Source organism: Rhineura floridana, chromosome 4, assembly GCF_030035675.1.
Source record: "Rhineura floridana isolate rRhiFlo1 chromosome 4, rRhiFlo1.hap2, whole genome shotgun sequence".
NCBI lineage: Eukaryota > Metazoa > Chordata > Lepidosauria > Squamata > Rhineuridae > Rhineura > Rhineura floridana.
Window position 1 is genome coordinate 112,609,981 of NC_084483.1, and position 12,557 is coordinate 112,622,537.

At 41.5% G+C, this 12,557-nt stretch overlaps 1 protein-coding gene across 3 annotated transcripts in view; it reads left to right on the forward strand.

Annotated features, from left to right (window-relative positions):
* The window catches only part of GRM1 (glutamate metabotropic receptor 1), a 312,878-nt gene that overhangs the window by 215,967 nt on the left and 84,354 nt on the right, over positions 1-12,557 (forward strand). For all 3 annotated transcript variants that reach the window (XM_061624053.1, XM_061624056.1, XM_061624055.1), the window contains exon 3: positions 2,809-3,044. In XM_061624053.1, coding sequence (XP_061480037.1) covers positions 2,809-3,044 — 236 coding nt within the window. The remainder of the gene's footprint in view (positions 1-2,808; positions 3,045-12,557) is intronic.

Sequence of the window (12,557 nt, forward strand, 5' to 3'; positions counted from 1 at the left end):
TTCTTGTGAATCTTTCGTTCCTTCCTATTCTGTCACATTAGGGTGCATTTTTTTCAGCCTTGTTTGGTTTAAATTAGATTACCAGCTTCATGAGCTGGGCTTAAATCCTCAAAAAGGATATTATATTGCTGTAAAAGGTGAGGAAAAGGACAACCAAGATGATCAAGAGGCTGGAGCAGCTCCCCTATGAGGAAAGGCTATAACATTGGGGGCTTTTTAGTAAGGATGGCATGATAGTTTACAATGGTGCATTGTGTGGAGAAAGTAGATAGAGATTTTTCTCTCATTATAGTGGAACTCGACATCATCCAATTGAAGCTGAATGTTAGAGGATTAAGAAGAGACAACAAGAAGTACTTCACACAGTGCATAGTTAACTATGGGATTCAGTACTGTCAACTCAGAGGCCTTGAAAAGGAAATCAGAGAAATTTATGGAGGATAAGGCTAGGAATGGTTACTAGTCATGATGGCTTGTATGTCTATGAACACTAGTTTCTAGGGAACATGAGTAAGTACTGCTGTGCTCATGTCCTGTTTGTGGGCCTCCTATAGGCATCTGGTTGGCCACTGTAAGAACAGGATGCATGAATTAGATGGGCCATTGGTTGAATCTACCAGAGCTCTCCTTATGCTCTTGTGCTTGCTGAGCCCTCTGTACTATATCACTCCCAAGATTGATTAATTAATTAATAGAAACCTATGGCAACTATCTAGTGATCATTTTTTTAGGATAGTAGCAAAGGATTACAGATGTAAATGGGCAGTGTGTCATTTGCTTATTCTCTCCCCAATGCCCATGGCTTTTGAATTGCTCAGAATCCCAAACATGGTTCTTAAACTGAAGCAGAGAAGGACAAATAATTTATTTCTATAGCAAATGGATGATGATGATGATGATGATATGTATTGAATTTGTTTGTCATCTACTGCATGATACAGCTTTTAAGCAACTAACAAAAACATACAGAACCACAAATTTAAAAATACATAACTATATCTCTAAACAATATTAAACAATCAAACCTCTTCATTATACAAAAGTGCATAATTTTTCACATACCACAATAACAAACATAGCAACTCCAACAAGCAATTTAAAAACCATCAGCTAAGATGTTAACTCTAAAACCCTAAAAACTGCTTCTGTTAAGACTAATAAAACTGTTAAAATTACTGAAAAGCCTAAGGGATAATAAATGTCTTTGCTTGGCATTGAAAAAAAATGTACAGAGGGTGGCAGGCAAGTTTTCCTGGAGGAGATAATTCCAAAGGAGTGGACACCACTAAAAAGGCCATGTCTCTTGTTGCCATCCTCCAAATCTCAGCCAGAGGTGGTGCACTTAAGGTCTGAGTAGGCTCATATGAGAAGAGTTCTTTCAGATACTAGTATCCCAAGCCATGTAAAGCTTTATAGGTTAAAATCAGAACTTTGAATTGGATTTAGAAATCCACTGGCAGCCAGTACAAGCAAGGACAGGCATCCTTCAGTAAAGATGTAGCTGAGCACTATTTTGGGTCCATGAATTAAAGACTTTGAGAATTAAGATTTGCAGTATAATAACCTTACAAGTAGGGCCTGCAACAAAATATTGAAATGTGGAGTGCTCCTGTTCAGGATCCCAGCCAGCAAGCCATGCTTTCTTTCAGGATACTCAGTTCTATTCCCTTCACCTTTGGTTTTCACCATTCCCCTTAAACAGCCACCCAGCATTCCATAGCCACTGCATGTTCAGTGCTCACTGGATTGGGTTTTTTGCCTCCCATCTCACCACCACTGTAGCCAATTTCTAGTGTTTTTAGGCACGTGTCTGGTGGCAAATTTTTCTGGCTAGTGGCTAGTGGGAAATCTAGTGGGTATCAAACACTTTATGATGAGAATCTGGTGGGTTTTTTTACAAATACTTCAATTTCATTATTTTTTTCTCTGTTGTGTATTTCATGAAACTGTCTAGCCAAAATCTAGCCCTTTTAAAAAAAATTCTACTTTCAGACATTTTCTTGTATTTTTCATTGTTTGCATTTCTGTCCATATGTACAGTCTCTAAAGTGCTACTTGACTATTGTTTCATTTCTGCTGTAAGCCATAGCTAGTTGGTTACCCCTTAGATTGAAAGGATACCAGAGTAACATACCCAACAGCACACAGTGAGCCAGTGACAGAGAGGATTTTTAAGTTAAGTCTCCAGATCCTCTGGTGTGCTTGTTTTTTAAACATATAAAGACAAGGAGATTCTTACTGGGAAGGAAAATGTGCAGGCCATATTCCACCCCAAGTGTGATGCAGCCTAAGCACTAGCAGCTCCTTTTCACAAACCACAGCCAGCTCCCACAGACTTGAGCACAGGAAATATGATGATTAGGAACGATAAGCCTCAGAAATAAATGGCATCAGCATGCACAGAGAGCATCTGCCTCACCAATGAGGAACCTCAGTTTGTGTTTAATAAGGTGATTCCACAATAGGTACCCTTTGTATAAACAGTACATTTCTAGGATAAACATTTCCAGGATACGTAAGGAGAAAAAAAGAAACAAAGATGGAAGTATATTAGCCACTGTCTATGAAGTCTTTTCTTCCACAAGTGATTTTGTGTTCTGTACAGCGCCTAGCATGCTCTTGCAAGATAAATAATATTTATTTAAGTAATACTACATAGAGGTGGTGCTGGAGAAGAGGCACCTATTCTCATATTTCCCCTTATTGTTATATTGGAATTTAACTAAGGGTCATCTGCTTCAACAAGGTCAAGATGCACTATGACATAGGGTTTACCCCCTAATAGTTTTTGCTTTCCTTTTTTTTCAGTGATGGATGGGCAGACAGAGATGAAGTCATTGAAGGGTATGAGGCTGAAGCTAATGGGGGCATCACAATCAAGCTGCAGTCTCCAGACGTCGTGTCGTTTGATGACTATTTTTTGAAAATACGCTTGGACACCAACACACGAAATCCCTGGTTCCCAGAATTTTGGCAGCACAGGTTCCAGTGTCGCCTTCCAGGACATCCTCTAGAGAACCCCAACTTTCAAAAGAACTGCACTGGTAAAAGTTTATTTATTTATTTATTCATTTCTTAACAAGTGCTTGTCACTTTCATGGTCATTTTCTAATTTCTCTCTCCTGCTCTTCCAAAATATGTCTTTTCTTTTTCTGCTTAGACCTAAATATGCATTGCCATAATAATAATAATTTAAAACCTTCATGAAACCATGGGGTAATCCCCACAATCATACTGTGGTGGTAAGCAGACTATTGTGTGATTGGACAGTCTCCACCTTGCTACTCATTCCTTGGTGAACTAACAAAACTCTGACCCTGGCATTCAAGAGGTGAAGATTCAGTGATGAAGTGTCACAATAATTGGTGCAGTTAGCCCTCCACAACTTGGTGTCGTCCAGTGTTGTTGGGCTTCAGTTCCCTTTAGTCCCAGCTAATGGCAGCTGGTGGCTCCATGTCAGTGGGGCTTCAGCACCTTGGACAGCTCCTTGAAAGTTCAAACTGAAACCCAGAGCAGATTCCACTGCCATGCAGACATGGAGTCATTGGCCTCAGCCAACATAGCCAATGGCAGCTGCAATCCAGTTGCATCTGGAGAGCAGCAGGTGTCAGGGAAGGCTAGTTTAGATGTCCTCTGGCTCTACTTAAATGGAAATGGACTGCCTTCAAGTTGATTCTGACTGATGGTGACCCTATGAATAGGGTTTTCATGACCAATCCTTAATCAGTTTTTCTCTCCTGCTGTAGCAAAGCAGAAGTTTTTGTTTGATTTTAAAATGAACTTGCAGGTGGTAAAACAGTAGAATAGAGAGAAAACCTGGCTTGATTGCTGACAAAGCCTCAGGCACTTTTCATATTTTCACACATAGTGCTGAAAGTGCCTCTGAGCATCTCTCATGCTGGTTTGTGTGCACGTTGTCAAAACCGTCAGAAAGCAGAGGAGAGCCATTTTAAATCAAATCTACAGCGTAGACTTTACATACACATCATAGGCATGAGCAAAGCAAAGCAAAAAAAAAACACCCACCACACTTTCAATGACATGGGTGAAAATGTCAAAAAGATAGTGATGCTTTAATATAACTAGTAACTAGTAAGCCATCCCTGCTGGCAGTTGAAGAAATTGTTACTTCCATTATTATTAGGAACATAGGAAGCTGCACCTACTGAAGACTTTCCTCTTCCAATAAGCCTTTTAAGTACAGAATTTATCCCAGTCTGCGTCTGTGTTGGAATTGCTTTTTAAGATGTTTTTAAACGGTTTCTTTTTTTTAAAAAGTGTTTTTAAAGATATTTTGTTTTAATGTTTTTAAAGATTTCTTTAAATATATTTTAAAGTCTTTTGTTTTAAGATTTTTTAAGAGCAAGATGCTGAAACCAGAAGCAGAAACTTTGTTGATAGGAACAGATTACCGCCAGCACATAACTCTGGTACTTAAAAGCTTGCATTGGCTGCCCATATGCTACTTGGCCAGATTGAAGGTTCTTGCATTGATTTACAAGGCCCTTAACAACTTTAATCCAGGATACCTTAAGGACCACTAGATGCCTTATATCCCTGTCTGATCACTGAGGTATTAAGGGGAGTCATTGTTAGTGGTCCCCAGTGGCTCCACTAGGAGTCATATGTTCAGTATCTGTGGAATTCCCTCCCAGATGAGATCAGACAGGCTCACTCCCTGTTCAAGTACTTGGTGAAGACTTTAAAAAAAATTCAGCAGGCATTTTAAGTAAGTTTTTCTGATTTTATGGTTAATTTTAACTGATTTTGTCTTATGTATCCCTTTTGCAACCTCAGTGTTAAGTGGTATGTACATTGTTGAAATAAATGAATAAAACCTTCAAAATATGCAGAATATGTCCTAAAACATTTTTGCGGTTGAGGAATCTATGCTGTAAGCCATCTGATCTATGAACAGATTGATTCTTTCTTCCCATGTTTTCAATGACCAATGCTTTTTAGCAAATGAAGATTGACTTGACTTAGTATTTGTCAGCTGGCATTTGTCTATGCCAGTTTTTGTGTCTCAGAAATGACCTATATTAATATATGTTACCTCTCCCCCCACCCTGCCTGCCCTTTTATGCCTTTTTTTCCTAAAACAAATAAACTTATTAATGATAAAGTTGGACAGAAACAAAGGATTTTGTAGGCAAATTAGGTGCCTTAGTGTTAATGTAACCCCTCCAGCTAAATCAGTAGCAAAACAGGAGAAATTAGTACAATTGAAGAAAGGGGGAGCTTTTCTCAACCATTTTTAGCACAATTGAAACATGCCCCTTTTCACTTTTTTTTGGACATTGTCACAAAAAGAGATGAGAGTAAGAATGAAGGCAATGTTTCCTGAAGGCTGTTTGCCCTTAATGACATCATCATGTAGCCAGATATGATTGGCTAAGTATCATCGTGACTTGAGTTTGTGCAGGATGTGATTCCTGGTTAGCTGGGACTTCCCATGTGACTACTCCAAATAAAAGATAGCAAACTAATCCTAAGAGGACAATGATGCTGAAGTAGCAGAACATTAGGACAACAATGGCAGTCAACAGGTTGAAAAAAAGGTCAGCATTGTCATTTAAACACTTCTGGGAAAATTTACACATGTACACCTCCAAAAGCACTACTTTTGCCCCCTAAAGTGCAACACATGAGCATCTGGCACAGAAATAATTCAGATATATTATTTATTATTTGCGGTGATAGCCAAATAGAAACTCTATATCTAGAGGAGTATATGATGTCATGGATGAAAAGGGGGGAGGGTTGTGTCTTCCATTTAATGTTCTGAAAGTGCCCAGTGCTACAGCACCCCTGTGGACCCGATTAATACTTTGAATGGAGGCTGCAGGGAGTCCGATGTAAGACTGGGTTGTAAGGATAACAAATATACATTTTTAAAAAAACTGTAAAAGAGCTGTTGCCAGCTTGTCTTCATATCTACCCAGTACCTTCCAGATGCATCTGGCTGGCTACTCCTAGAAAGAGATGATTCTCCTAGAACTTTGATCCAGCAATGCTGCTCTTAGCTACCCTATATACATGTACCTGGGAGTAAGCCTTACTGAACTCAGGGGAACTTTCTTCTGAGTATATATGTACAGGATTGTTATTGACAGATCACCAATATATTGAGGTCTTTCTTCATTCTCTTTTTAAAAGTAAAATATATTCTGTTTAATTTTAAAAACTTCATTTGTGTTTGTGATATCACTGGACTACCTCTCCTACCATCTCCAGCAAGCATGGCCCACGGTCAGTGATGATGGGAGTTGTAATCCAACAACAAATGATGGCCCATCCACAGGTTAGTCAACCTTGCTTAGATGCTAATTATCCAAATTCATTGTGCATTGCCGTTTTGCTCAGGGAAACAAGCACATAAAAGCATGTATTAAATTACCTCTGAAAATGTGCATATCAAGTGAAACTGAATACAAAAATGTGTAATTAGGAGAACCAAGCACTAAAAAGCTGATGAATTTTCATGAGGACTTAAAGAAAATCACAAACTGATGTGGAAATGAGGCAAACTGAACTTAAAGTTGAAAAAAATTGGAAGCTGGCAGAAACTGAAATTCACAGATTCATTAATTCCTACAAGGTGGCACTTGCTTACTCCAAAATACCGTTTCTTTCCAGCTGTGATCTCTAGGGACTCATAACATGAAATAAAGGTAATAATCCTCTCCTGCTTTTTTGTCCCCAACATCAACTATGTAGAAGCACAATGAATCAATACAGTAAGCATGTAACTAGCATGGGTAATAGCCACTGACAGATGGGATGTGCAACAAAATATTGCAGTTGGTGGAATGCTCCCTATTCAGGATTCCAGCAACTCCATTACATTCTTTTCTGTTTTCCCATCCCCCCCCATGTCAGTCAATGTTCTAAGCCCACTGAGAGTACTCAGTCCCCATTGGGCTATTTTGAAGTTTTGCCCTCTTGGGCTTTTTTCCTAAAACTTCTCTTGTACTCTGTACATATCTCACACTTTCCCCAAGTCTGCCAATACCTCCCTCTTCCACATGATAAAACCATTTTCTACATACGTAAAAGCGTCCTCCTTCTGAAGATTGGAAATACAGCTAATTATAGATCTAATTTTCATAAAATACTCCAAATCATTTTAAAATACATTCCATGCTAGTTTTATGCTGGGGGGGGGGAAACAGGAATAGTGCCTGTTTGGATTTTGGTGAGAGACAGGAAATGCAATGTAAATGGGTTTTTTTCTTTCAAAGTAATCACAGGAATAAGCTGTGTTGGTACATTTTTTCCTCCTGTATTGCAGCTGTTTTTTGTTCTAAACAGTAGTTTTAACCCCTCTTTGATGTGGGATATGTAAAACATAGGTTCTATCTTGTGTGAGATGCAACAGTGAAGAACAGGGATAGCAAGTTAACATCCCCCAGCTTTGCCTACCTAGAAATCTGACTGCATCTCTGTGATGCAGTGCTTGTTGTGGCTGTTCTGTCCTATGTGTTTTCCATTTCATGTTAGCCCCACAGACAGCAGATGCAATCTTTATTTTAAAATTCCTTGGGAATTGTGGCTTTTCATTTCCTGTTTAGTGCTGAACATATGAAATGTGCTTTGGTATGCTATCAGTACTGAGGTTACTGGTTGGTTTACAGGCATAATTCAAGAGCCTGATATTGCACTTAAAATAAACAACCTTTAAATGGACCCACAGCCATGTACATGAAGAGATTGCTTTTTTCACAGTACAACTTTATGCCATATTTTTAAGTTAGGATTGACCTGTGTTTGCACAGTATCCTTTAAGCACCACTGGAAAGTGCCAATGTACTAACCAAAACTAAGGACAAAACACAGCATGAGGCATATTGCATGTTAGGGTCTGCATTCACTGTATCTAAGGGCATCAATCTTGGGCTTAAGGAAGCTCATCATCCTGAACAATGTGAACAGGCACTCAAAGGAACAGAGATCTCAGGAGGAGAAAAGGATGGGATATTATGTTCAGGATCCAAGATAACAGAGACGAGGCTAAAGAACTGAATTAACCCTGAGGCTGAACATAAGAAGACCCTGCTGGATCAGACCACGGGCCCATTTAGTCCAGCAACCTGTTCTCATAGTGGCGAACCAGAAGAAGCCTTCAGATAGGACCTGAGTGCAACAGCACTCTCCCCACTTGGGAAGCCCAGCAAATGGTATTCAGAGACATATGTACTGCCTCCAGTACTGGAAGCTATACACATTAAGAACATAAGAACATAAGAAGAGCCTGCTGGATCTGGCCAGTGGCCCATCTAGTCCAGCATCCTGTTCTCACAGTGGCCAACCAGGTGCCTGGGGGAAGCCCGCAAGCAGGACCCGAGTGCAAGAACACTCTCCCCTCCTGAGGCTTCCGGCAACTGGTTTTCAGAAGCATGCTGCCTCTGACTAGGGTGGCACAGCACAGACATCCCGGCTAGTAGCCATTGATAGCCCTGTCCTCCATGAATTTGTCTAATCTTCTTTTAAAGCCATCCAAGCTGGTGGCCATTACTGCATCTTGTGGGAGCAAATTCCATAGTTTAACTATGCGCTGAGTAAAGAAGTACTTCCTTTTGTCTGTCCTGAATCTTCCAACATTCAGCTTCTTTGAATGTCCACGAGTTCTAGTATTATGAGAGAGGGAGAAGAACTTTTCTCTATCCACTTTCTCAATGCCATGCATAATTTTATACACTTCTATCATGTCTCCTCTGACCCGCCTTTTCTCTAAACTAAAAAGCCCCAAATGCTGCAACCTTTCCTCGTAAGGGAGTCGCTCCATCCCCTTGATCATTCTGGTTGCCCTCTTCTGAACCTTTTCCAACTCTATAATATCCTTTCTGAGATGAGGCGACCAGAACTGTACACAGTATTCCAAATGCGGTCACACCATAGATTTATATGGCTTTCTCTGAAATGCTACCGGTTCCACGCGCAGGACCAGCCAGACAGGCCCAGCTTCGCAGTCTCAATGCGTGGATGAGACGATGGTGTCGGGTGGAAGGGTTTGGATTTGTTAGGCACTGGGGAACATTTTGGGACAAGCCGGGCCTGTACAAAAGGGACGGGCTCCACTTGAACCAGAATGGAACCAGACTGCTGGCACTTAAAATTAAAAAGGTAGCAGAGCAGCTTTTAAACTAACTGAGGGGGGAAACTTGACAGGAGCTGAGAAAGGTCCGGTTCGGAATAAACCTCCCCCCTGGGATAAAAACCAAAGAAATGATGAAATTTTAAAAGGGGTAGGCCTAGAAGTAGGCATTGTGAGAGCAGGGGCACAGGATATAAATTCAGAAGAACAAAATTACCACAGGCCTAACCACAAGTGCCAAAGACACTTGAAGAGAGACACTGCTTACAAGTGCCTGTACGCTAATGCTAGGAGCCTCCGAACCAAGATGGGAGAATTGGAGTGCTTGGTCTTAGAGAAGAGCATTGATATAGTGAGCATAACGGAGACCTGGTGGAATGGAGAAAACCAGTGGGATACGGTTATCCCTGGATATAAACTATATCGGAAGGACAGGGAAGGACGTATTGGTGGCGGAGTCGCTCTATACGTGAAAGAAGGCATTGAATCCAGCAAGCTCGAAACCCCAAAAGAGGCAGACTCCTCCACAGAATCGTTGTGGGTGGTGATACCGTGCCCCAGGAGGGACTTAATACTGGGAACGATCTATCGTCCCCCTGATCAAAATGCTCAGGGAGACCTTGAGATGAGATATGAAATTGAGGAAGCATCCAAACTAGGAAATGTGGTAGTAATGGGTGACTTCAACTACCCGGACATAGACTGGCTGCATATGTGTTCCAGTCATGACAAAGAAGCAAAGTTTCTAGATATTCTAAATGACTATTCCCTAGATCAGTTGGTCATGGAACCGACCAGAGGGACGGCAACCCTGGACTTAATCCTCAGTGGGGACCGGGACCTGGTGCGAGATGTAAGTGTTGTTGAACCGATTGGGAGCAGTGACCACAGTGCTATTAAATTAAACATACATGTAACTGGCCAATTGCCACGAAAATCCAACATGGTCACACTTGACTTCAAAACAGGAAACTTCACAAAAATGAGGGGATTGGTAAAAAGAAAGCTGAAAAACAAAGTCCAGAGGGTCACATCACTCGAAAATGCTTGGAAGTTGTTTAAAAAGGTTCTAGAGCGTGTGGTCGCTCGCCAACTCCAGGCTCTCTTGGATGAAACTGATTATCTAGACCCATTTCAATCGGGCTTTCGGCCGGGGTTTGGTACAGAAACGGCCTTGGTCGCCCTGTATGATGACCTCTGTCGGGAGAAAGACAGAGGGAGTGTAACTCTGTTGGTTCTCCTTGATCTCTCAGCGGCGTTTGATACCATCGACCATGGTATCCTTCTGGAGCGACTTACGGATTTAGGAGTGGGAGGCACTGCTTGGCAGTGGCTCTGCTCCTATCTCGGGAATCGTCTCCAGAAGGTGATGCTGTGGGAACATTACTCGAGTCCCTGGGTACTCCAATATGGGGTCCCGCAGGGTTCAGTTCTGTCCCCCATGCTTTTTTAATATCTATATGAAGCCGCTGGGTGAGGTCATCAGGAGTTTTGGAGTGCGTTTCCAGCAATATGCTGATGATACGCAGCTCTACTACTCCTTTTCATCTTCTTCTGGTGAGGCTGTTGATGTACTAGACCGCTGCCTGGCCGCGATAATGGGCTGGATGAGAGCTAATAAACTGAAACTCAATCCTAACAAGACTGAGATGCTGTTGGTGGGAGGACCCTCTGCCCAGATGGTTGACGTTCGACCTGTCCTAGATGGGGTTACACTCCCCCTAAAGGAACAGGTACATAGTTTGGGGGTCTTATTAGATCCGCTCCTGTCACTTGAGGCTCAGGTAGCCTCGGTGGCACGGAATGCATTCTACCAGCTCCGGCTGGTAGCCCAACTACGACCCTATTTGAGCAAGGAGCATCTTGCCTCAGTTATCCATGCTATGGTAACCTCTAGATTGGACTACTGTAATGCACTCTACGTGGGGCTACCTATGAAGACGGTTCGGAAACTTCAGCTAGTGCAAAATGCTGCGGCCAGAGTTCTCACTGGGACAAAGAAATTTGACCATATAACACCTGTCCTGGCGCAGCTGCACTGGCTACCGATATGTTTCCGGGCCAGATTCAAAGTGTTGGTTCTTACCTATAAAGCCCTAAACGGCATCGGACCGCAATACCTGATGGAGCGCCTCTCTCGCTATGTACCTACCCGTTCACTACGCTCGACGTCGAAGGCCCTTCTCCGGGTCCCAACCCATAAAGAGGCCCGGAGATCAACAACTAGATCTAGGGCCTTCTCGGTGGTGGCCCCCGAACTATGGAATGCCCTCCCAGACGAGATACGCCTGGCGCCTTCTCTGTTATCTTTTCGGCGCCAGGTAAAAACTTACCTTTTCGCCCAGGCTTTTTAAATTTTGTAAATTTTTAAATATTTTAATTTAACATTTTAAACTTAATATGATCTTAATTTAAATCTCAATGGCAATTTTATTAATGTTTTATAATTGTACTATATATATATATTTTTTTCCACACTTGCTCATATTTTAATTGTGATTTTATTTGTTGTACACCGCCCTGAGAGCTTTCTGCTATAGGGCGGTCTAGAAATGTAATTAAATAAATAAATAAAATAAATAAAACACTATATTAGAAGCTCAACTGAAGTGCATACCGCAGATCAGAAAAGGTACCGCCAGGGCCAAGAAGATGCCAGCATGGTTAACGAGCAAAGTCAAGGAAGCTCTTAGAGGCAAAAAGTCTTCCTTCAGAAAATGGAAGTCTTGTCCGAATGAAGAAAATAAAAAAGAACACAAACTCTGGCAAAAGAAATGCAAGAAGACAATAAGGGATGCTAAAAAAGAATTTGAGGAGCACATTGCTAAGAACATAAAAACCAACAACAAAAAATTCTATAAATACATTCAAAGCAGGAGACCATCTAGGGAGACAATTGGACCCTTGGATGATAAGGGAGTCAAAGGTGTACTAAAGAACAATAAGGAGATTGCAGAGAAGCTAAATGAATTCTTTGCATCTGTCTTCACAGTGGAAGATATAGGGCAGATCCCTGAACCTGAACTAACATTTGCAGGAAGGGATTCTGAGGAACTAAGACAAATAGTGGTAACGAGAGAGGAAGTTCTAAGCTTAATGGACAATATAAAAACTGACAAATCACCGGGCCCGGATGGCATCCACCCGAGAGTTCTCAAAGAACTCAGAGGTGAAATTGCTGATCTGCTAACTAAAATATGTAACTTGTCCCTCAGGTCCTCCTCCGTGCCTGAGGACTGGAAAGTGGCAAATGTAACGCCAATCTTCAAAAAGGGATCCAGAGGGGATCCCGGAAATTACAGGCCAGTTAGCTTAACTTCTGTCCCTGGAAAACTGGTAGAAAGTATGATTAAAGCTAGATTAACTAAGCACATAGAAGAACAAGCCTTGCTGAAGCAGAGCCAGCATGGCTTCTGCAAGGGAAAGTCCTGTCTCAGTAACCTATTAGAATTCTTTGAGA